At 36.8% G+C, this 25,360-nt stretch overlaps 1 protein-coding gene across 1 annotated transcript in view; it reads left to right on the forward strand.

The window, feature by feature from the left end:
* tgfbr2.S (transforming growth factor beta receptor 2 S homeolog) overlaps positions 1-23,853 on the forward strand; it is a 47,202-nt gene extending 23,349 nt beyond the window's left edge. The window contains exons 2-12 of the mRNA XM_018269297.2: positions 3,244-3,367; positions 4,923-5,119; positions 7,640-7,690; positions 9,684-9,843; positions 10,438-10,622; positions 11,390-11,546; positions 14,093-14,283; positions 17,286-18,100; positions 18,523-18,664; positions 19,448-19,575; positions 21,322-23,853. Of these exons, the coding sequence (XP_018124786.1) occupies positions 3,244-3,367; positions 4,923-5,119; positions 7,640-7,690; positions 9,684-9,843; positions 10,438-10,622; positions 11,390-11,546; positions 14,093-14,283; positions 17,286-18,100; positions 18,523-18,664; positions 19,448-19,575; positions 21,322-21,486 (2,315 nt within the window). The 3' untranslated portion in view covers positions 21,487-23,853. The remainder of the gene's footprint in view (positions 1-3,243; positions 3,368-4,922; positions 5,120-7,639; positions 7,691-9,683; positions 9,844-10,437; positions 10,623-11,389; positions 11,547-14,092; positions 14,284-17,285; positions 18,101-18,522; positions 18,665-19,447; positions 19,576-21,321) is intronic.
* The last annotated feature ends 1,507 nt before the right edge of the window (positions 23,854-25,360 follow it).

Consider the following 25,360-nt stretch of genomic DNA (forward strand, 5'->3'; position numbering starts at 1 on the left):
CAACTTGGAAAGATTCTTTGGAATGTGATGGACCAAGCCCTAAGACACTTCACTTCAACAGTATTTAATTCATCGGGCTGACATACAGAGCTGCTCCCAGTACAGCATGGCCTATACAAAGAATACCTTGTGTTTTAGTTGGAAACTTTTTTTGTGGTTCCTTCGTATGAGTGCAGATAGACTAAATATATTATATTTACTGTCCCGCTCTCTTCTGTTAATGTTTTGTTTTGACCAAATGCTATTTGGTGGAAAAAACTGATGTTATGGGGTTGTAGCGCTTTCCAAAGCATACCTCTGTAATAGACAGTTCTTCTCTATTTCCCAGTAGATAAAAGCTAACAACAAAAAGCAAAATTTTCAGTCTGCTTATTGACCAAATTGATTTTCAGATCTGTACCAACCCCTGACAACAAGTCATATTCCTGTATTTTCCATGCATGGGAAACATCATGATGTTGATGGATGATGATTTTAGCGAATAATCGAAATAATAAGAAAATAATGGCAGCTTTTAAACATTTTCAGATGTTCAGAAATGATATGTAAATGCAATTTCATTTGAAAGAGATGCTGTTTTCTCCCTTTATGCACTGCTAGTTGCTAGTAAATCTTGAAACAATGTAAAAGTCGGCTCTCCTCAGCCAAGAGTCACATGTTTGTTAATCAGCTGGCTTCTGCTTCATTGTTCCAATAGTCAGAACCACCAGTGCAGAGTATAGCAAGACAAACAGACAGATACTGTTAAAAACATTTACAAATACAGGTATGGAACTTTTTATCCAGAATGCTCAGGACCTGGGTTTTCCTGAATAAGGATTACTTATATCTTAGTTGGGATCGAGTACAAGGTACTGTTTTATTATTACAGAGAAGAAGGAAATCGTTTTTAAAAATCTGGATTATTTGTTTATAATGGAGCCTATGGGTGACTGCTTTTCTGTAATTCAGAGCTGTCTGTATAAGGGGTTTCTGGATAACAGATCCCATACCTGTACCTTTAATATCACTGAAAACGTGTTATGAATGTATATAGGAAAGTCGCTTACATTTACATTTAATTAGTCAAAAAAATGTTTTCGATTTGGAACAGAGGGGCGAAGTGAAAATTCGAATTTAAAAAATTTGAATTTCGATTTCATATTTGTGTACTTCGACTAGGGAATAGTCCAAATTCGATTCAAATTTGAAAAAAACTAAAAAAAATTGAATTTCGAAATTTATCATGCGAATATGTGACTTTGACCATTCACCATCTAAAACCTGCCGAATTGCTGTTTTAGCCTATGGGGGACCTCCTAGACTTTGGAGTCAATTGGTGAAATCAATGTTTTTTGGGGAAAAACTTAGAATCAAATTCGATTGAATGCGCTATTTCTTCTATTCGCACGATTCAAATTAGAAAAAGGGACCCTTTCAATTGAAAAACTGACCTATTCAGCCAAAAAAAACTTTGATTCATTTCGGTTGGTCTTTTTGAATTTCGAAGTTTTTCAAATTCGAAAGTCGACCCTTGATAAATCTGCACCTTAAAGTGTAAATCAAATAAAAACTCAGAACTTAAATTGTCCTTACTATCCAGAAACATAATGTATGTATAATACCCCAAAGAGTCTGGACTCCTTGCTGTCTTCACTGTCACCCTATTGGATTGCAGATGAGTGTCCTATCCATGTTTCTGAGAAGCATAACTAATTTAAGGTGTGCTCCAATACAACAGTATATTTTCTGTGATTTGCTTAGCTATATAGAATGTTTAAAGTTGGTATGGAAAGTGTTAAAACCAAGTGTATTACTTTTCTGACAAATGTATATGTGAGTGAGTTATAGCTATTTCCATATCTTGCCGATGCTCTTATCTGCAGGAGTAGAACACTTTGGGGGGGCTTTAATTACAGTCGCAAAGAGAAAAGCAATTTGCACCAATTAGAATAAAAATCCACATCTTGCAATGTAATATCGTTCCTTAAACTGTTATTGAATCGCGAATTTTAATTGTGCACTCTTAAGAAGTGCTTGAAGGTGTCGTAATCATTTGGAACAGTAAGAAGTTTTATTACATTTACTGTGCATTGGCGCAAACTATAAAATTCAAAAACGGTTTTTCCACTGTCGGATGTGGTCTCTAAACAGTTTCCGGGTTCGCAAAAGCTATATTCAATTCGCAGAAAGCAAAATTTGTTCGCACAAAAGCATAACTTTTCGCATTGCAAATAGATTTTTCGTTACCGACGTTTATTACATTCCCCCGTTTGTAAAACAATTTAAAGGGGGATGTATAAGATGTAGAGCTGTTATACAGCCTCCACACCACTGATCCAAAAAACATGCATTATATGTAGCATTTTAGTTCAAATGTTCAAATTTAGCACAAATCTAACAGGTTCTATTGTGCGCATAAACATTCAGCAATCATGAATGCAGCCTAATAAGTTATCAAATTATTTAATGGATACAAGCAAAAATGTATATTAGAACTGGGGCAATGCTCTTGTGTTTACAGGAAATTATACCATGCTTATTTTTCTATAAATTATAAATGTATAGGATTAGTTTAAGCAGCTCGAGGAGCTTAATGTATTTTGGTTTTTATTATTTAATGTCACACAACATAAAATCTGATGCACTGAAATTATAGAACCAAGGTAATAGTGTTAGATTCTATGTATGTATTATATGTATATCTGTTATCCGGAAACCCGGTATCCAGAAAGTTCCAAATTATGAAAAGGGTGTCTCCCATAGACTTCATTTTTATCCAAATAATCAAAAGTTTTAATGATTTCCCTTTTCTCTGTTATAACAAAACAATTTCTAGTACTTGATCCAAACTATGATATACTTCACCCTTATTGAAATCAGAACCAGCCCATTGGGTTTAATTAATGTTTTCATGATTTTCTAGTAGATTTAAGGTGTTAAGATCCAGATTACAGAAAGACCCATTATCATGAAAGCCCCAGATCCTAAGCATTCTACATAATAGGTCCCATGCATGCATTACATTTGTATACCTTACCTAGAGTTTTATAAGTTTGGACATTTGGACCTACATAATCTCCAAAAGTAACACTGTAATAAAATTTTTTACGTTTTAAATGATAGTGCAGCTAAATTTACTAGGTCCCACCACAAGATCAATAGATAGAAGATGCAGTAATCAGCTGTGAAAATCTCATTAATACTGCAGTTCTTTGGTGATGAGACTCTACACTCAAACAAATAATTTTTCTTTGTTTACAGATTCTTTTCGTTTGTGCAAGTTTTGTGATAAGATGCCGACGAACTGCAGTGATAGAGGCCGATGCAGGATCAACTGTGATGTGACCACTTTTTGTGATCCAGAAGATGCTTGTGTAGCAATATGGTAAATAGAAAAAATAAATTATAAATTTATTAAAGTCCAAATGCCAAAAACTCAAAAAATTCGAGTTTGTTTTACTATAAAATCAGAATTTAAGTGAAAAAAAAAAAACTTACATTTTTTTGGATTTATTATACCCCGAGGATGGAATAAGTCAGAATCTGAAAATCTGGCATCTCAGACCTGCCGAGGTTGTATATAAGTCAATGGGAAAAGTCCCAAAGATATCCTGATGTGCGCTGGGTTTCACGCAATAATCTGAAGATTTTGTGGTTTTCTGGCAAAATATGAAATAATATTGCGTTTTGGGCAGAAAAAAACAAAAATTCATACATTTCAAATTTTCGTACGATTCTCTTGATTTCAAGTTTTTACCCACACTGGAATTTTTTGGGAAAATGCATTGATATATAAGGGGAAATAACCAGTGCGGATCACGTGTGTTCGTGCATTAGCACTAGAATTTAGTTTTTTTCCGCAACCTGCCCGAAAAAGGGAGGTTGTGACAGGAAGATTAGAGCAGGGAGCTGGTCTGGGCCCAGTCTGACCATGCTTCCCATACAAACGCATAACATTTTGTTACCTTTTGGAATATTACTGGACAATTGCTTGCTTCCAGTAAGGGAGAGGGTGACGTCACATGGGTAGGGAATAGGTGGATTGGGGATGGAAAAGTGCAGTTCAGGGAAGGGTCTAGGACAGGGGTCCCCAAACTTTTTTACCCTTGAGGCACAATTAAATTTAAAAAAAAAGATGTAGAGCAACAAAAACATCCACAAAGTTCCTGGGGTGCCAAATATGGGCTGTGATTGGCTATTGTGGACTGGCCTACAGGAGGCTCTGTTTGGCTGTAAACATAGTTTTTATGCAACTAAAACTTGCCTCCAAGCCAGAAATTCAAATGTAAGCACTTGCTTTGGGGCCACTGGGAGCAACATCCAAGGGATTGGTGAGCAACATGTCTGTATGTGGTGATAGAAGATGGCTTAAATGACTGGTTTGGGTATCAACGCATTTCAGTGAGGGTTGGGATGCACAGGGGATTTATCATCAAGTTCAATGTCTGTAAATTTGTAATACCGACTCTGACCATAGCTAGTGATATTATTAGGATCCAATTAACCTGCCTGTGTTTTTGGAGTTTGGGGGTACAGAAGGAAGCACACATAAGCATGGTGAGAACATATAAACTACTTTCAAACAGATCCCTGGCAAAACTAGAAGTAAAACCTAGGATGCCAGTAATGAAAGGCAGCAGTTATTTGGGCATTCGGGCTCCTCTTCATTACTCTTGGACTGTCCTGAACTACTTAGTTGTCTCTGTCATTTCAGTAAATATAATACCCAATTACATTGTTTTTACATTTTAAGGCATTTCATGAAATAGACCAAACAGCAGTCTTTGTAATTATTGATTTAAAGAAATATGGCAACGGGTAAGTAGGTAGAATCCTTTTCACACTGTAACTTCACAAGCTTAGGGTACAGCATTGACTTACATTCACCACTAATATTTCTTAAGTCAGAAAACAAAGTAATAATCTTGCTTTGTGTGTAGGAGGATGAAAAACCAGAATGCAACTATAGAAACTATGTGCCACAGCCTTACAAAGGATCTCTTTGGCCACAAGCTGGAAATCCATAGCGGGAAGAAATGTGTTATGCAGAGAAAAAAGTCTCCTGGGGAAACTCTGTACATTTGTGCATGTTTGGAAGAGGAGTGCAATGAAGAATTATTCTTCAAAGATGACAAAGGTATGCAAAGTATCTGCATTATATCTGTTTAAACCCAGCATTTTTGTGCCCTTACATAAAGCTAATGCACATCCATTTGACAAGTGGACATGGTAGTTGTCGTTTAAAGGAGAGGTAACCCCAAATATTGCATAATAAAAGTAAATGTAAATCTGATCAGCTTTCTCATATACATTGTAATATTTAAAGTGATACTGATACAAAAAAAATGTATTTTCAAAATATTAATCTACATTAAAAGTTATCTATAGGTCACGTTGATCGTTTTTCATTGATCGGTCTCCTTATAACTTGGATTTTCACTCTACTGGCAACTTGCAACAGAAGCATAAGGGAAAAAAGGGTTGTTTTTGGACAACTAATAAGCGTATCATCATCATCATTTATTTATATAGCGCTGTCAAGATACGCAGTGCTTAAGCGTATCCGATTATGTATTTTCCTTGCTTTAAACCTATGCAAGAATTAGTTATTGAATGTACTGTCGTTGAGGGTTAACCTATCTCAATAAAGTATAGCGTTACTTACTAATAAAAACATAAAAGATTTCTGCTATTCTGGAGCACACAACTTCCTTAGGCTGCCATAGAATGTTCCAGGACCTTGTACAGTTGTGGCTGTCCCCACTGATTTCTTGAGCTATTCCAATTAGTCCGATATATAGGACCTGTGTTTTTATACAGGTCGTGGAACTCCGAGGTAACTTCTAATATCCTCATGTTTTACAACTGGGGGTACTTTATTTATTATAATACACAAGTTTCAGTGAGTCATGTGACAGAAATGACATCAGAACTCACCTTTTATAAGGATATAATTTACAAGATATTCATAGCTTTTGTGTATTATAGATGGATATTATTTATATGAATAACAAGGATATGAACTCTTTTTCAATATTTCAAAGTTCAGAACGCATACTGTGTCCCCAAAAATATACAATCAGCAAAGCTTCACAAATACAAGTCCTAGCACTGCCTTCTTTTGCTTGCCCTGCCCCTGGTACTGAATTGAACACGTCATCCATAGATTTGATGCTAAGAATGCCAGGAATGAACCCTGCATATCAGATTTTCCTGACTTGTTTATTCCTCATCTGCATGTTAAAGTCCATCAATAATATCCTCCTTTCCTCTGAGTCTGAAATTCTCTTTCATTGGACACTTGACAAACTGTTTATTACCTAGGCTGTTTTGCAGACTATATCAAAGATTTGCAGCAGCAGTCTTAAACTGTAGTTTAGTTAAGCGGCGTATGTTGCTCTGAGCCTTGTATCACTTCTTTCAGTTGTTTACTGACTGTAATGCTGTCTGCCCGCTAATAGGAAATGTGAGACTAATATCAAATGTCACCAAAGATGCTACGGTAACACATTCAACTCATTAGTATACGTTTTGAACGTGCTGACATTTAATTTCCCTGCATTTATGGTTTGTTGAACGTCTGAGAAGATCGTCACATGAAACATTTACTGCTTGGTGAAATAGATATCCTGCCCTGTGCTATGCTTGAATTGCTTTGGGGAACTCTTAAATCAGTACAAGTACGCATCATTTCACTCTCAGCATGTACCTCCTCAAATAATTTTTATACAGACTTGGCCTTCATAAAATAGAAATAACAGTAACTGTCCCCTTTGAGGCTTAGTTTAAAAATAAGTCATATGCCAAACTCCCTCTCCAAGGTAAACTCATACGCTAGTGGCTGACGGACTGTTACCGGTGGAAAATTCTATCTCCAAAAGTGCCAATGGTACTTTTTTTTTTCTTTGCAAAGCTGCCTTAATAATAGAACAGGTATATGACCTGTTATCCAGAATGCTCGGGACCTGGGGGTTTTCGGATAACGGATCTTTCTGTAATTTAGCTCTTTATACCTTAAGTCTACTAGAAACATTAAATAAACTCAATAGGCTGGTTCTGTTTCCAATAAGGATTAATCATATCTTAGTTTGGATCAAGAACAGTGTACTGTTTTATTATTAAAGAGAAAAAGGAAATCATTTTAAACATTTGGATTATTTGGATAAAATGGAGTCTATGGGAGACAGCCTTTCAGAAATTCTGAGCTTTCTGGATAATGGGTTTCCAGATAAAGGATCCCATACCTGTATTAGCATTATTTTAAAATAATATTACAATTTTACATGAATAAAGAAACTAGAAAATATAAAGATCCTACCTGGCCCTGTTTACTTTTGGGCTGTAGAATTGCATTAAGTTGCACCCAGGGGCGTTCAGCAAATATACTGTATTTTTAACACTTACCCTACATGTAGAATAAAACTGGTGTTGGGCATGAAGTCAAGGTGCATTCAAATGAAGCATACCTTGAAACGTAATTGGTCTTGTCTGTGTACCCTTATGTTTAAACTATTCAGTGTTTGATACATTTTTGTCTTAATTCCTGCACAAATTCAAGATTTAAGATGAAAACATCTGTTTAACGATCAGACTTTACTTGTTGTATGCAGTCATATGTGTGCAATTCCTACACTAATACCCCTGTATCTCTTTCTAGATACAAATATGAATGATACTGACCAAAGAGCTCTACCCAGATCACCAAATGGTAAGTCATTAAAGGAACATTATGCTCAACAATTATGGATTTTAAAAATTTGGTTATGGGATTTATTATCAGGAAACCACAAAGATAAACAACCTCTTAAACTACATATTAATATTTGACTGATTTGCTTTTTTAAGGGTACACACACAAGAGAAGGTATAGCCTGTTACACCTAGGGCATTATTTACTAAAATTCGAAAATGTCATTATTTTAGTAAAACCACTTTGACAAAACTCCCATCCACGCTTTTAATAAATAAATAAACCCGTAAAAATCTGGTGCGGGAAAAAAATGGAATCACAAGATTTTATTGGATTTGACGCCCGAAAACTCCGACTTTTACGGATTATCACCCAAAAACCACGATTTTTTTCGGATTCTCGTGCTAAACGCAGTGCAGAGCATGATATCTTCCAATTGTTAAAAGGGTCATCTGTCATTGGGGCAAATTCACTAACCTGCGGAGTTGCGGTAGCGCAGCCTTTGCCGCATTTTGCCTGGCGACTTTTCACCAGGCCGCGTCTAATTCAAAAAAATCCGAAGTTGCGCTCAGGAGGCGAAAGGTAGTGAAGATGCGCTAGCGTTAATTTGTTAGGGTAAGCAAAGTTGCGCTAGCGAAGGCTAATTTGCATACGGCGTCAAATTTAAATTTGAATGGACGTGTATGCTGCAGCACATACAGAACACTGCACAAGCCCAGGGAAACTTGTGCCCACAGTATATGTAAGGTGCCATATGTTAACAAATTTTGGGGGGAAGGTGGGCACCCTAAAAAAATTGTTCGCTCTTTTTCAGCCTATCACCCAAAAAACGGCAATTTCCACATTTTGACTTAGAAAATTTTCAACTAAACTCTGGCGAAGGAGGTAACGTTCACAAAAAAAAATCTTAGTAAATTTCCGTAGTTTCGCCCCCTTCGCCAGAGTGCAACTTCACCTTCGTTAGGGTGCGAAGTTGCACTAGGCTATCCACCTCGCTGGCTAATTTTCGCCAGGGTCACTGATAGTAAATTTGGGAAGTGGCAAAATGACGTCACACTGGCGAATTTTCGCCATCGTTAGCCACTTCGCATTTTAGTCAATTTGCCCCATTGAATTCTACATGACCTCAGCAGTTTTGAGACGGAGTACTTTTTAATTCAGACTTTTAGCAGCCTCTGTGTTTAATAAATCACTAAAAAATGTTGTTTTTTTTCCCCACGAAAAATTGTGTTTTTCCCTTTAAAATTCATACCAGAAAAAATCTGACTTTAGTAAATAACCTTACTTAATAGCCTTATGGTATATGCCAGGGGTGTCCAAACTTTTTGAGGGCCAGATTTGGTGAGGTGAAAATGTGTGGGGGCCGACCATTTAGCCCAAAATTCTTTGAACCATTAACACCATTTAACTCATTTAAACAAGGAATCTCGTAGTCGTAGCAGTAATATTTGGGCACATTATTGAAATGACCTGCCACTTGGTCTATACTGCTGCCTGTGTGCTGAAGGTGTTAGTAATAGACACGTACTGGATTGTAGTGAAGCGCCTCTCTTACATACGTCTTTAGGGCTGAAGGTGCAATAGAAGTAGTGATGTGTCAGTACAGTAAACTAAAGAAGTATGGGAGAGCGGTGCGTCACTATGTCCCAGTACGTGTCTATTGCTAACACCTTTACTGCTACGACAATGCGATACCTGATGACACTGTGCTGGGGGGACACATTATTATTCATTTCATGATGGAGGCTAAGGGCCAGTGTAAATTTGATAAAGGGCCGCAATTGGCCCTCGGACCGCATTTTGGACATGCCTGGTATATACAATGAATATATAAAGTCAAGATGCACTCAAATGTAGTGTACATTTAAAGCTAAATCTGTTTGTAAGTGCTCTTATCTCTGTACCCTCATATTTAAACTTTTCAAATGTTTTCTAATTTTTTTTATTTATTCCATTCTTTCATTTTTCATTTTTTAATTAATTAATTCAGCTCAACTCTGCTTTTTTGTAGATGGCAAATATCCAGTTAAAAGTGGAGTCTATAAAAATGCACCTGTTTTATGCAAGTCATGTGAAATGAGAACAACAGCATGCGAAAAAGAAGGCTGGTGCAACAGCTCATGCGAAACTACCAAAAAGTGTGAATATGGAGATGTTTGTGTAGCTATATGGTATGAAAATTGTTCTTGATTCAATGTCATACAAAAGAGAATTTTTTACTATTACATTTTCTAAATCCCTGAATTAAAAACTGGAATAATTAATGTGTTGTTACACCCTGCAAATTTTTAAAAAACGCCAGCAGTTTTTCTGTAAATGACTTTTTTTTGAATGCAAGAAATTGTTACTGACAGTAATGTTGAGTATGTAGTTTCATCTTAACGATCGTTGGCCAGAAGTGATGTGCGGGCCGACCCGAAACCCACGGGACCCGTGGGTCGGGCGGGTTCGGACCGACTCCTGCACAAAATCTCTGTGTTGCTGCGGCTCGAGCGACCTAGTACTGCCGGCTTCATTGCTGTTGCCATCATTATTGGATTTGTACAAATATGACACTTTTTTACCAGTTGAGGCCAAATTGTAGGCTATGGTTCTGTGTGTTGTATCTTGTTGCATAACAGAAAGTGCATAAATCTGATTAGAATGCAAGCTCCTTTAGGTCAGTGACTGAGTTAATTTCACAATAGAGTTGCAAGGATTTTAGGTTACTTGCTAAACAAAATGGATTAATATGTTGCTAATTTGGGCATTTCCTTTCTCCTCAGGAGAAATAACAACAACATCTTTACAGAAGAATCATTATGCCATAACCCATCCCAGACACTGCACGGGCATACTCTGGATGATCATGGCTCTTCAAACTGTATTATGAAATCAAAGGAGACGAATGGCGAAGCATTGTTCATGTGCTCTTGTAATGCCAATGAATGCAATAGTAAATTCTTCAGAGGTAACTAGCTCTGTATGCGTTGTTGAGTTTGACCATAAATTAGACACTTATCATATCTGAGTAAAATAGTTTTCAGTTTTTCCCATAGGTTTTAAAAAATGCATTATTTTTGGCCATAGCTTATTATAGGTTGTACTTATAGGTTGTACCATCTGAGATCTGGTAAAAAAAAAAAAAGTCATAGAAAAATGTTTCACAAGTTTATAGTAAATATTTTAGGGAATATAATAATATTTTGTATTTGGGATTATTTTTATTTGAGTGTTTTTATATCTATAAGTCTATATATATATATAGCAACAGACAGCAAAAATCCGCAAAGACCAACAAAGGCACTCAGACAAAAAATTAAAATACATGTTATTTATTAAACTGGACCAGAGTATAAATCTTGTTGTACATTGTTGTGCTCAGGGTACAACTCAATATTGTGCACAATTGTTTTCCCTCACAGTAAGCTGGTTCCTGGTCAAAATCCTGTAGAAATGAATTAAGAGCACACTGTAAAATAATAAGTACAATATGTAACATATAGTTTTGCAAGACCCTTAATAACATAGAATGGAATGGCACTCTAGGATGTGTAGAGTTAGTGGAAGATAGCAAGATGAACTAGTAACCTGTAATCGGCAACATGAGGCTACAATTGTTGAAACTGGAAACATTCTGACTGTACTGTAGTTCTAGATTGCATTCCCCTACAGCTTTGTAGTGTTTTCAAAAACAATTATGTTGCATTTCTCTAATAATAAACCTGTATCCTACAGGCCCGAATACTAAAACGCCTACCAAATGGAAACTAAATGCAGTGTGCATGTTTTGTGACGTGTTAGAGACAACGTGTGAAAAGAAAGACAACTGTACCAGTGTCTGCATAAAGAACTCCATTTGTGCTAATAAAGGAGAAATATGCGTAGCTATATGGTATGTCTCCTTATCCTTTACTAGAAATGTAGGTCATCTCTGGGAACATGTACTGAGCATGTATTTGGTGCCTAGGACATATTCTTTTAACCATGTATTGTATATCTATACTCTAACACAGTGTTCCCCAACCAGTAGCTCGTGAGCAACATGTTGCTCTCCAACCCCTTGGATGTTGCTCTCCAACCCCTTGGATGTTGCTCTCAGTGTCCTCAAAGCAGGTGCTTATTTTTGAATTCCTGGCTTGAAAGCAAGTTTTCGTTTCATAAAAACAAGGTGCACTGCCAAACAAAGCCTTAATGTAGGTTGATAATTCACATATAAGATACCAAATGGCCAATCACAGCACTTATTTGGCAGCCCGAGAACACTTTTCATGTATGTGTTGCTCCCCAACTCCTTTTACTTCTGAATGTTGCTCACGGGTTCGAAAGGTTGGGGATCCCTGCTCTAACATGTCACCATCACATTCCAGCCTAATTCTAATTCAGAACTGCAATCTATTCTTAATTTTAATTGACTAGCCCAACTAGTTAAAGGTGGCTACTATTTTTGTTCCTTAAGGTTCCTAATGGGGCTGTCCAGTAACCTGATTCAGCAGATGTGACAGACCCAGAAGTTTGAATTTTTAAAGAGTTAATGGGTTATGTTCCTGCAGTTCTCTCTTTTAAAGGGATTCTGTCATGATTTTTATGGTGTAGTTTTTATTTTTAAACCACACTCGTTACATTACAAATAATTAAATTTACTATATAACATTTTATTCATGAACCAGTAAATCTATTTTTCTTACTTGCAATATTGGTGTATAGGCATAATCATCTCATGTCAATGTGATCCTGTGCTTCCAGAAAAGAACACTAAGGGAGTTATTTATCAAAGTCCGATTTTATCTCATGTTTTATTCTGAATGAACCCGTTTTTTTTTATTTTTCATTCCACGAATTGTAGGTTATTTATCAATATTTCTAATTAAATCGCATGTATCATACAATTTTTTCCGATTTGCCGTCCGTTAAGTCTGAGTTTTTCTGTGTTATTTGTATGATTTATTCGTATATTTTTTCACAAAAAAAAATCTTAATTTTAGTGCAAAACATGAAAAATTCATAATATTCGCTGGACATTCCTTTCCATAATTCCTGTTTTTTTTAACCAAGAAGTTTGGTTTTGGAGGCTGCCCAAACCAAGTTTTTAAAAATGGACAAAAGGTGTAGTGTGTAAAGAAAGGCTTATTTGGTTTTGGAAAAATTTTGATTTCAAGTCCCCCCAAAGACTCGGCACATCAAACCTAGCGTAGTTTTTATTTTAAGTCCTAATTGAAAATGATAAATTCTGATCTCTTTACAGAATATACTATCTTTTCAGAGTGAACCGACGAATTCCATGATTTTTTTCGTGAAACACCAAAAAAAATATGAATTTTTAGTGAAAAAAATCCGAACACATCGGAAGGCTTTTGTTCTCAATATATCTTAAGTAAATTACCCCCTTAATAATGGAACTTTCACATTAAGAGGCACATTTATCAAGGGTCAAATTTCAAATTCATGTGAGTTTTTTTTAACTCCCATAAATTCGAAATTCGACTAGTCAAAATTTACCAATAAAATCAAATTTTTTTAACTCAAACAAATTTAAACAACCTGAAAACGCGAATCAAATTCGATTCAAATTATAAAAACTCTATTCGATTTTAAAAAACTCGATTCAAGTTTTTTTCTCCAAAAAACTTGAATGTCAGGAAGGCTGCAAACAGCACCAAATTGATCTCTGGACCTCTCTCATTGACTTATACAGTAATTCGGCAGGTTTTAGATGGCGAATAGTCGAGTTTTTAAAGGTCCAGAGTATGATAAATCTCGAAATTCTAATTCAAATTAAAACTCGACTCGGGTTCGGATAATTCGAAATTCGAATTTGAGAACTTTGACCCAAAAAAAATGTTGAATTCGAATTTTCACTTCGACCCTTAATAAATCTGCCCCTAAGTATTGTTTCTCCTACTCATTGTAACTGGGTGAGTTGCAGTGGTGTTTGGATTATTACTATTGCTATTTGAGGTCTGTTCTCATATTCACCTCTAGTTGGGGCTTGTGAGCATTTTTAGCAGTGCAGGTGTCAGGCAGCTGTTATCTATGTTCTGTTGAGAGAGAGGGGTGATATTACTCCAACTTGCAGTGCCGCAGTAAAGAGTGACTCACAAGGCATGGCTGAGGGCATCTGGGAAACTAAGGGCATATCTAGCCCCATGTCATATTTTAAAATTAAATATTAAAACATCTGTTTTTTTGAAAAATGGATTTCAGTGCAGGATTCTGATGGCAGCAGCACTATTAATTGAAGCATTTTCCCTTTACATTTTTTTGGAAAATGTGGTTCATAGTGCAAAACTCTCATCATAAAGTAGATATATTTATTATTGTCTGTATTCACACACTACAAAAAGTACTTAATGACACTACTAATTATGTTTGACTCTGATATCTTAATAGACAATAATATTAATATGGTGTATGGTATTTTTAATCTTTTGTATTTTAAAGGAGGAATATTGGTGGCAACATCACTGAGGAAACAATATGTCATGACCCAAAAAATGAACTGTATGGCTATTACCTGGATGACTATCTTTCCAAAGAATGTATCATGAAAGAGAAAAAGACAAGTGAGGGAATAATGTTCATGTGTTCATGCGATGAAGATATGTGTAATGAGAGGTATATTTTTTCTAAAGGTAACTTATTTCTCAAGTATTTTTACATTATGTCCTATTGGTGTTTCTGTTCCACTCATATCTGACCACTACATTATTATTTTTACGCAAACCTTACTTAATGCAAAGATTCATGTGGGTAATAGCCTAATGATTTGTAAGGTTGTGATCACATTACTATAGTGTATTGCCAGTATTTAATATTGGTTTACAGTAAGCTGATGCTAGAGAATAATAGAAAGGACCAGCCCATGACTAATCTCTTTGTTAAAAAGACAGTCGGTGTGAGTTCGTTTTCATGCCAGTTTGTTTCAATCCACATATTTACATCATCATCTTATTAAGGTGGCCATACACATAAATATATAGGCAGTGATTTTGCCCAATTTCATCTATAATTAACAACAGTTGGTACATATGGGTGTCCCACAACAAAACCAGACTCCAATGAGCCTACCAGGAATGCCAGTGTAGTTTGCTATTTCATCTGACTGGCTTGTGGTACTGGCAGTACCTTCCTCACACTTCCATTGAGATTGACTCATTTGAACCATCAGCTGCACAAGTGCTGTTTGGAAGGTTATGGGTATAACCATATATTCTGATAACTAACTATTAAAGTAGAAGGAAAGTTTAGAACAAAGTAAGCTTAATCAGAAAGGTCTATATAAATACACCAGTAAACCCTCAAAATAATGCTGCTCTGAGTCCTCTGTAAAAGAAACTCTGCCTTTATTTCCTTCTATTGGGCATTTCCTTCTACACATTTCCTTCTACACATATTTCCTTCTATACATGGGCATTCTGTATCAGACTTCCTGTTTTTAGCATAAACCTCCAGGGCTGGGCGTTGAGCATGCTCAGTTTGCTCCTCTCCCCCTCCCTTTTCCCCATCCCTCCTCCCCTCCCTGCTGTAATTTGAGCCCAGAGCTATGAGTGAGCTGGGAGAGACTCAGACAGGAAGTGATGTCACACCAAGTGAACATGGCAGCTTCTATCCTAAACAAACAGAGAGCTTCTAGAGCTGTTTGATCAAGTATGGTTGCATTATTGTGGCTAATCTATTGGCAATAAACTGCTTCAGAACTTTCCTTCTCCTTTAAATCCATTTCCCAGGTAGCATTTATCTCAAATCCATTCACATATTAGGAAGGAACACAACCATATGGACAATGGCACTTTACTTAATAACCAATCTTGTCTAATGATAGTGGTCTTTAAAACACAACCAATAATGCCCATTTTATAGTACAGGTATGGGATCCATTATCCAGAAACCCAGTATCCAGAAAGCTCTGAATTACAGAAAGGCTGTCTCCCATAGGCTCCATTTTATCCAAATAATCCAAATTTTTAAAAATGATTTCCTTTTTCTCTGTAATAATAAAACAGCACCTTGTACTTGATCCCAGCTAAGATATAATTAATCCTTATTGGAAGCAAAACCAGCCTATTGGGTTCATTTAATGTTTACATGATTTTCTAGGATCCGGAAAACCTCAGGTTCCGAGCATTCTGGATAAATGGTCCCACTAAAAGACTGTATGTCAACTGCTTTAGGTTTTATCACCCTTTTTTCAATTTCCTGTTGGTTTGATTGGATTTCTCACGGTTTTGCTGATCCTGCTCAACAAAAGCTTATGCATTGCAATTCAGAACAAATGTTCCAGGTTTATTTATTGACCAGATTATTAACAGTACTTGCTCGGCAAGATAGCTAGCTTCTGGGAGATCTACTCATCATTTTCACATGAGCTGGGAGGGGTACTTATTAAAATTCCCATCTGTCTTCCCGCATGTATTGGGAGAGGAAAATCCCCTATTTTGGCATTGCAGTAACAACAGTAAAAAGATGATATGTGTTTTTGGCAATACGGGAATGTTTTTTTTCCCTCTGGAACATACATTTTTTATATAGAAACTGGGTGGGCCCATTTGAGTTTTTACAGAAACTGTTTTTAATACAATACATAATACAATTTTAAACACTCCTATTTCTTTCGTATCTCTGGGTTAGATTATCACTGACTGTTTGATCTGTAATTGGACAGTCAGATTAACTGGTATGAAAGGAGTAACTTTTCATATTTTTGACCAGAGTCCTGTTGCATTATAGAGTCAGGTTTAGCAGACCCTTTGACTGCTGAGGGGCTATGGAGTGCAGTGGGGCTTTTCAGGTTTTCAACAGGAAACCTTATTATGGGCAATTGTGTACATTGTTTTTACAACTGATATGTATTTCTGCAGCAGCTGTAAGCTCTTGCGAGTAGGGAAAGTAGGGCCCTCTAATAATATTGTAAACCCCATGTTTGTTATATTATTGTTATATTTTTGTTTGTTGGATTCCTTTTATTCTAATGCAAAGCACTATGTATATTATTGGGGCTATATTAATAAATAATGATGAGGATGATGATTATGGTGAAGGGCAGATGTGACAATTTCAGTAAATAAGCCTCAGACTGAATGGTTTTCAGACTTTTTTATGTACAAGCTCCTTCCCCCTTGTGACCTGACATTTGGGGGCATATTTTTTCCATGATTCAATTTTTTTGCACCAAACTCACACATACAAGTTATATTTTCGAAAACTCAAATGTATGCGGGTTAATAAACAAAAACACTCAAAAAATCTAAAAGATGGCGAGGTCATGTATAAGTCAATGGGAGTTGTCCTAGGCAAAGCTCACGTTTTTGTTGAACGTTTTTATCTGAAAACTCGATCAGTACGAGTTTTCGATGGATTCAAGTTTTGGGACATGAACTCGATCATTAGAGGTTTTTTCCCCATCGTTTTTCATTCAAATTTTTGACATTCGGATTTTTCCATAAATACCCAAACGTTCGAAATTCGACAAATCCCAAACCTAATCCTAGTTTGCATATCCTTATAATTCAGGAATCACTGGTTTAAAATAAGGAAAGGTTGTTTTTACAATACCCGTAGTATAATGAACTGTATATGCACATCAGCTGTATCTTTAATTGTAATTAATATTTTTGCCTGTTTATATCTGATGTAGAGAAAGACATTATATTAGATGCAGACCCATCAAAAGACATACTTCTGAAAGTTCTTCTGATCACTCTCCTTCCACTGGTCTGGATTACCATTGCAGTCATTGTCACCTTCTACTGCTACCGTGTTCAGAGAACAAAAAAGCTGAAAAAGAAATGGGACAAAAATCCAAAGTGCATGCGCCATCCTGATATGGACTGCAGCGATGCCTGCGCAATTATGATAGACGATGATCGCTCCGACATCAGCTCAACCTGTGCCAACAATCTAAACCACAATACTGAGCTTCTTCCGATTGAATTAGACACTTTGGTGGGGAAAGGTCGATTTGCTGAAGTGTACAAGGCCAAGCTAAAACAAAATACATCAGAACAGTATGAAACAGTAGCTGTCAAAATTTTTCATTTTGAAGAGTATGCATCTTGGAAGATGGAAAAAGATATTTTTTCTGACATAAATCTGAAACATGAGAATGTACTGCAGTTCCTGACAGCAGAAGAGAGGAAAACTGACATTGGCAAACAGTTTTGGCTCATCACTGCTTTCCATGCTAAAGGCAATCTGCAAGAATATTTAACCAAGCATATCATCAGCTGGGAAGACCTCTTGAAACTTGGAGGCTCTTTGGCCCGCGGTGTTGCTCACTTGCATAGTGATCACACTCCATGTGGCAGACCGAAGACGCCAATTGTTCACCGCGACGTAAAGAGTTCCAACATCTTGGTCAAAAACGACGTGACATGTTGCTTGTGTGACTTTGGCCTGTCTCTTTGGCTTGAACCGTCACTTTCAGTAGATGACCTTGCAAACAGTGGACAGGTTAGTCTAGAATTCTGTTTGACGTGCACATGATTAGCGCTGCTGCAGTACATAGTAGCTATCATCATATTTGTTTTCTTATGCAGAAATGCCAATAGTTATTACTGGCGTTATAAATTACTTACACATTGGGCAGCCCTTTATTATTTAGATGTATTTATTATAGTTTCAGGATGTTTGGCAGCATTCTTTGTGAGAGTCATCTATCAAATGATGCATAGTATTTATCACAGCCCTGCATACAATTAAATTACACTTAGCTTTCTTTATATTTTATGGAAGTGTTGTGTGTTTATTTAGATAAGTATAGTTCTCTTTAATATATGTAATTGCAGAATATTGATGTCAGCTTGAAACTGTCATAAATATTTTATTAATATAAGGACATTTTTTGATTCCATTTTCATTTCTGATTTTCACAGGTCGGGACTGCAAGATATATGGCTCCAGAGGTTCTAGAGTCTAGAATTAATCTGGACAACATAGAATCATTTAAGCAAACTGATGTTTATTCAATGGCGCTTGTCCTTTGGGAGATCACATCCCGATGTAATGCCAATGGAGGTAATAACATTTTCTCTAATAGTATCAGGCCCATAACGTTGGTATCTGCTGAAATGGTGTCAACAGACATGGAGAATAATGTTCATTATTGGAGTACCCAGACTTCCCCCTTTATACACCCTAGCCTAGCCAGCCAGAAGTTGCAATTACACAGTTACTGGATGTTCACCCACACACATTAAGGGGGTTGTTTATCAAAATCCAATTTTTTTCAGATTTTTTAAGTAAAAAAAAGTTCAACCAAACTAGAATACACGATTTTCATCATTGAAAAAAACTCGATAAAATTAGTTTGGGGAAAAAAACTCAAAAATTCCAAAATCTTTTTCAGGTTTTATGCCCGAAACTAAATTTTTTGTTGAAATCTCTGATTTTTGGCTGAAACTCAGCACCATGATATCTTCAAATTTGAGATGGGACCTTTGCCTTTGAATTCTGCAGGCCCCTGCCAGCTTCTGACTTTAAGCAGCCTCAGGGTATAATAAATCACAAAAAATTTTCACAAAAAAAAGATTTTATAAGTTAAAAGAACTTGAATTATTCCAGTTTTTTGCATTTGGACTTTAGTAAATAACCCCCTAAGTTGCAAAGTGTTTTTCTGGAATCAGGTTGGTTTTGTACATATGTTAGCAGGTATTTATCTAATCTAAAAATATCATACTAATGGTGAAGAAAACACTAGGAGCCATATTTTTCAAAGTGTAAAATTATATAAAACTAGATTCCAAAAAAATTATATAAAACTCTAAAAATAAGTTGACTTAATTGTTTATATCTCTGCAGACGTAAAAGACTACGAACCTCCATTTGGCTCAAAAGTGCGGGAGCACCCGTGTATTGAAAGCATGAAGGACAATGTATTGAGAGATAGAGGGAGACCTGAAATCTCCAACAGCTGGCTTAGCCATCAGGTAGAGCACACTTTTCCATGTTGTATCTTTTACCTGTTTGCTGTTCTTTTAGCCAAAACTGTGATGTTCATATCACCTAAGACCTGTTTCCACTAGCAGAAAAGTATGAATTCTAAGCAGTTCAGCTGCCAATCCAAATCTTGGCAATTTAATTAATTAATAAGTTTCTTTTTCTATGATTTGCAGTGACATTAGTTGAACTGCGATTTGTCTTTGCTCATTGGCCCAGTTCCAAGTGAATTTGCCTGTTGCATCAACTGGACCTGGTTGTACAGATAACACTTATAGTTATACAAAATATCAATCATGCACAAAACAGTAGAATTTTACTAGTAAAGGGACATGGTTAGATTTCACATGTATGTTGGTTTGGATTGCATTGTGACTAACCTGCACTGCAGTTTATCCTTTACCCCAGTTACAAGTGAATTGTTGTTTGTGTGACAGGAACCCCTTGTCATGTACATGAAGCTACTAGTTGTAGAAGGTGCGCAAAACAGGGAGGCAGGTATAATTATAGTAGCATGGTAAGGGCGTTAAGGTATTTTGAGAATGCTGTTGAATAATGTAGTGATATTTGGCTTTACATTGAAGATATGTACAGGTACCCAGAAACCCTTTATGCAGAAAGCTCCGAAAAAGGAAAGCCGTCCCCCATAGACTCCATTTTATCCAAATAATTCAAGTTTGTAAAAATTATTTTCTTTTTCTCTGTAATAATAAAACTGTAGCTTGTACTTGATCCCAACTAAGATATAATTAATCCTTATTGGAGGCAAAACAAGCCTGTCGGGTTTATTTGATATTTTAATATTTTTTTAGTAGACTTAAGTATGATGGTATGAAGATCCAAATTACGAAAAGAATGTTATAGAATGACTAATTTTAAACTCTCTCACAACACGGACAGCAATTAAGGACACGTATCATTCAGGATCCAGTTAAATATATTCACTGAGCCATTCTTCTGAGGAAGTGCCTGGAAATGGTGCATGAAATGTGTCCGTAGCTTGTCTAGTACACTGTGCCAACAGGATCCTGAATGATACGTGTCCTTAATTGATGTCCGTGTTGTGAGAGAGTTAAGGATTCCATAGCCAGGATGTGGGACTAGAGGTCACGTGAATAGTCTGGACGAATTGGGGAGCTCCACTCTCGCAATAGGAACGTTTGGAGATAACGACTTATTCTAAGCAAATTTTCAATTCACCTTCTTTTTTTGTTTTTCAAATTATTTACCTTCTTCTTCTTCTGACTCTTTCCAGCTTTCAAACGGGGAGGGGGGGGGTCTAGGAAAACAAATTCTCTTTAAGGCTACAAATCTCTTGTTGTTGCAATTTTTTATTACTTCTCTTTTATATTCAGACCTCCCCCATTAATATTCCAGTCTCTTATTCAAATCAATGCATGGTTGCTAGGGTAACAGATTATCTGCACAACACGTTCTACCTGGCCCTTTGATTGGTAGAAGGCGGCCTCATTGAATAGAACACTACAGGTGTTCTACTAACTACTACACTAATTTACATTGGAATATAATAAAATTACATTTTCACCGAACCCATACAATATGTGTACCTCCATACTGAAGCACAAGTCCTATGCATGCATTCAGATGGCTGGTGCGTTGAATGATTGGTGAGACTTTTATGTCCCATGTTGAATCGGAACACCTTATTAAGATTTATTTTAAATGATCAACCGTAAGGCTCATTTCATTATGTTTCAATGGTTTTCATATTCCAGGGAATCCAGCTTGTATGTGAGACCATAACAGAATGCTGGGACCAAGACCCAGAAGCCCGTCTCACGGCTCAGTGTGTAGATGAAAGGTTTAAGGAAATGCAGAACCTCGACAGTCTTTCGGAGAGAAGCTGTTCCGAAGAGAAGATACCAGAGGACTGTTCATAGAATGCAACCAAATAGCAGCACCGACTTCAGCATCTGTCCAGTAAAAACTCTTCCACAGGGGATTGGCCTTCCTCCTCACGAGGAACCATGTTTCTATCACTGCTGTGTGATATGTGTCACTGCAAAGACCAAAGCTATGTCTGTTTGTAAATGAGAGCAGTATGTGATCAAACAAGCTGGCTTTACCACAGGATCATCTGGTATGAGCACCTCAGGATTTTCCCTTTTTTTTTTTTTTGATAACAGCCATAATTGTTTGCACTTTATTTTTTTATGTATAAAACTAAGGCTAGATGGCAGACTTCCCATAAGCCAAAATCATATTCAGAAGTAGGTTAAATACCTAGGATATTAAAGCTACTAATAAGCTAGGGTGCCAGAACTAAACGGACTCATTGTAAGGATGCATTGTATGTGTGCACTGACCAATCAGGAAATACAGTGTAGAGGGTGATCAGAGTTTATCTCCATGTAGACAATGCCAAAGAGAAAACTATACCCATTGGTTATTAGCGAGAACGTAGGACTGACTATTAATAATGTTTCAATGGTTCAGTGTATTTGTTCTGCTCAGATATTCTTCTACATTCAGAGTATATATGTGTGTCTATGTATGTATATCTTCCTGTGGGCAGCACTCCGCTTGCAAGCTTTCCCTTGGGTGCACGGTAAATGAACTAGACATTTCCAAAAAAAGACCAGCAACACCGAGTCATTTTGTGAAAAAGCTGAAAGTGTATTCAAATAAGCATAAAAATAGCCGGCTATTTTCATGCTAATTTGAATACACTTTCAGCTTTTTCACAAGATGACTCGGTGTTGCTGGTCTTTTTTGGAAATATATATCTATATATATCATAAATAACATAAAGGCCATCATATATGTTTATCAGATTATTAATTACAGTGATGTAAGCATACAGTGTGGAGTTATATGTTGCCCTGGTGGAAACATATCCAACCTGTTAAATTATACACAAACTTACACACGCATAGTATAAATAGTTCTAATTGTAAAGGACATAGGAAGCAAACGAAAATAGCATGCATATCTACACATCTAGACATGGAATGGCACAATTATGAATCTGGCAAAAAGCTCTTTTGTTGCAGCATATGGGTTTGTGTATTAAATTTATATGACACAATTAGCAGTTTGGGCATGAAGAGAATGTACAAAACTCAACAATAAGAAGAGAACACAACAGGTGAATGCTTGCCATATGTATGTGTATTCCCATTGGTGTGCAGAGGGAAAATATCCATCCATATTTCATTATACATAAAGGAGAGTACTGCAAGGGAAAGGAGAATTAAAGCCACTGTGTACTAACACAATTCTTCCCATTAAAATGAATGTGGGTTGTGTTGTGCTGCGTTGTGTTGTGTGATATCAGAGAAGGTTTGCTATGTCTGTAGCTGTCAGATTTCTTGCACAACTCACACTTCATCCTTTTACTCCCCACTAGATAAATGCTCTCTTTTAGAACATGCCTTTCCAACTGAACAAATGGGAAGTTATAAGTAGAAATATGGCATATGGAAGTCTAAAAAATAACAATAGGGAATGAAAACGACAATTTTTATTAGAGTGAGTGGTTTTGTTTCTCAACGCCCTTTTAAATACTCTTCTGCCCAATCATTTCATTGCATGTTAGGAATGATTGCTGCAGAGGTCTACAGTATAGCTACAGTAAGTGCCCAACACGTCACAGGCAAATACATGTATCAGTTTAGTTAAGCACATACATGGAATCCATAAAGAGATGTCGCAACTCTGTCAATTATTCAATGAATGCAAGCCTATCAGTTTGTCTGGGGCAGCCATTGGGCTACTCTTCTGCAGAGCAATACCTACTGTTCAAAATGTGTGGATGCACAATAAACACTAATTAGCAGGTACTCTGCTCCTTGCCTTAGATTCACATATTCTGCATCTGAACTGGTTCAAAGTGAGTCTCCTGAAGTGTCCGTCCTGTCCCAGTGAAAGCTGGAATAGACTGCAAGAACCTAGGGAGGAGAACATTTGCCTCAATCTTCCCTTTCATCATTATAGTGGATTGAGGGAAACAAGTGGCTGATTGGTTGCTATGGTTACTTACTGACGCCCATGTTAAATAAATGCTTAACATTGTGCATTCTTTAAAATTCTTCCCCTTCAGAACCATAAATATGCCCAAATCCCACAGGGGCTGTTTTGGATGTTGCCCCAGACATACCAATAGGCATGTACCATATGAGGGCAGGGACAATATCCTTTCAGTAGGATTTTCTTGTATAAGATTTTAATCATTACTGCTCTATATCAATATTCCATTCAATATTCCCATGAGATGAAAACATATAAAGCATGTACTAAAAACTCAACTTCTCATTTGATATATTACTGCCTCCTTGGTCCTACATTAGCTTTTCACTTCATAGTCCAATATTTCTTCATTGTGTGAGTGGAGCAAGTGAGAGTGTATGGAGAGGAGCCTCGGGAGAGCCCAACGCTCCAAGCTAAACATACTGCAGCTATATTTTTATATTTTGATAATTTTTTTAATATTCAGGTGAATACGGAACTAAGAACATATTTTATACTCATAAAACTAACAAAGTATTTGTATGCTATAAGTATATATTATATAAAATCTATTTTATTTCAGTTATTAGAGGGGGGATGTGGGTTCAGGATCAGAGGGATTTCTCAGAAGGGGGATCCTACTATCATTTGCTGCAAACTCTTTATTCTATGCAACTCCAAAGGGGTTCTATAAAAACCAACCAAAATAGTAGAACTGAAAGCGTCGGAGGGTATTTATAAGAATAAAAGATTATTAGACTTTCAAACAATACATCGTCCAGGCTTTAATGTTAGAATGTCCCACCATTTTTGGCAGATTGACTTCCTGTTATGTGTTAGCGGTAAATAAGATGGGCCCAGCTTGGGAATATGTTGTTGCCTTGTGGAAACAAGAGGAGACACAGATCTCAAAGTAAATTGTCCCACAATAAACAGGAGAAGAGGCCAAAATACACCCAGTGTTGGCACCGCTCTCCCATTGTGTTTACACTATGTCCCTGGGCATTCGTCTTGCAATCAGAGCAGTGTCTGTTATTGTTACAGAATAAAATCTGAGGCTTTGTCTGCCAAAAGGCACTGAGAGGTTGGGAATGACACACGTTTATCTGTCCAGGTCCTGTAAGGAAACAAACTACTTGCACCTCTGTATAGAAATCAGTGAATCATTTAGCTGCATTGTGTAAGACTAAAGGTGGCCATAGACGCAAAGATCCTATTGTACGAATCGAGGATTCGTACAATTTTCGGACCGTGTGTAGAGAGTCCCGACATTTTTTGTCCAGGGGAGATCGGTTGTTTGGTCGATCAGACAGGTTTGATTTTGTCCCGACCGTCCCGCCAGAGCCCATTGCACTCTCATCGTAATCTGATAATTCGGTCATAGGGCCAAACGTTCAGATTACCCCGGATATAGCCATGCCCGTTGGTGGCATATTGGGGAAAGATAAGCTTGTTTGGCAATGTCGCCAAACGAGCGGATCTTTGCGTCTATGGCCACCTTAAGCATTTGCCTGTGCACGTTAGTTAAGTAGCCCTGTGTATAATGTGTGAGTAACACATTATTGCCTCATAGATGGTCAGGTGCCCCCTGGGAAATAATTAGACATAGAAATGTTAACGATACACAGATTGGACTGGCACTTAAGAACACACAGCTGGTGATTATTGCCTATTCCTTATTGTACCTCTGCCGGGGGTACGGTATTCAATAGAAGTTTAAAGTTTACAGGGTATAAGGAATGGCCAGGAGGCAGCTTAACTGTTCAAAGTGTTTATTGTAGGCACAAAATGTTTCAAACATTTCGG

This window comes from Xenopus laevis, chromosome 6S (genome assembly GCF_017654675.1).
Source record: "Xenopus laevis strain J_2021 chromosome 6S, Xenopus_laevis_v10.1, whole genome shotgun sequence".
NCBI lineage: Eukaryota > Metazoa > Chordata > Amphibia > Anura > Pipidae > Xenopus > Xenopus laevis.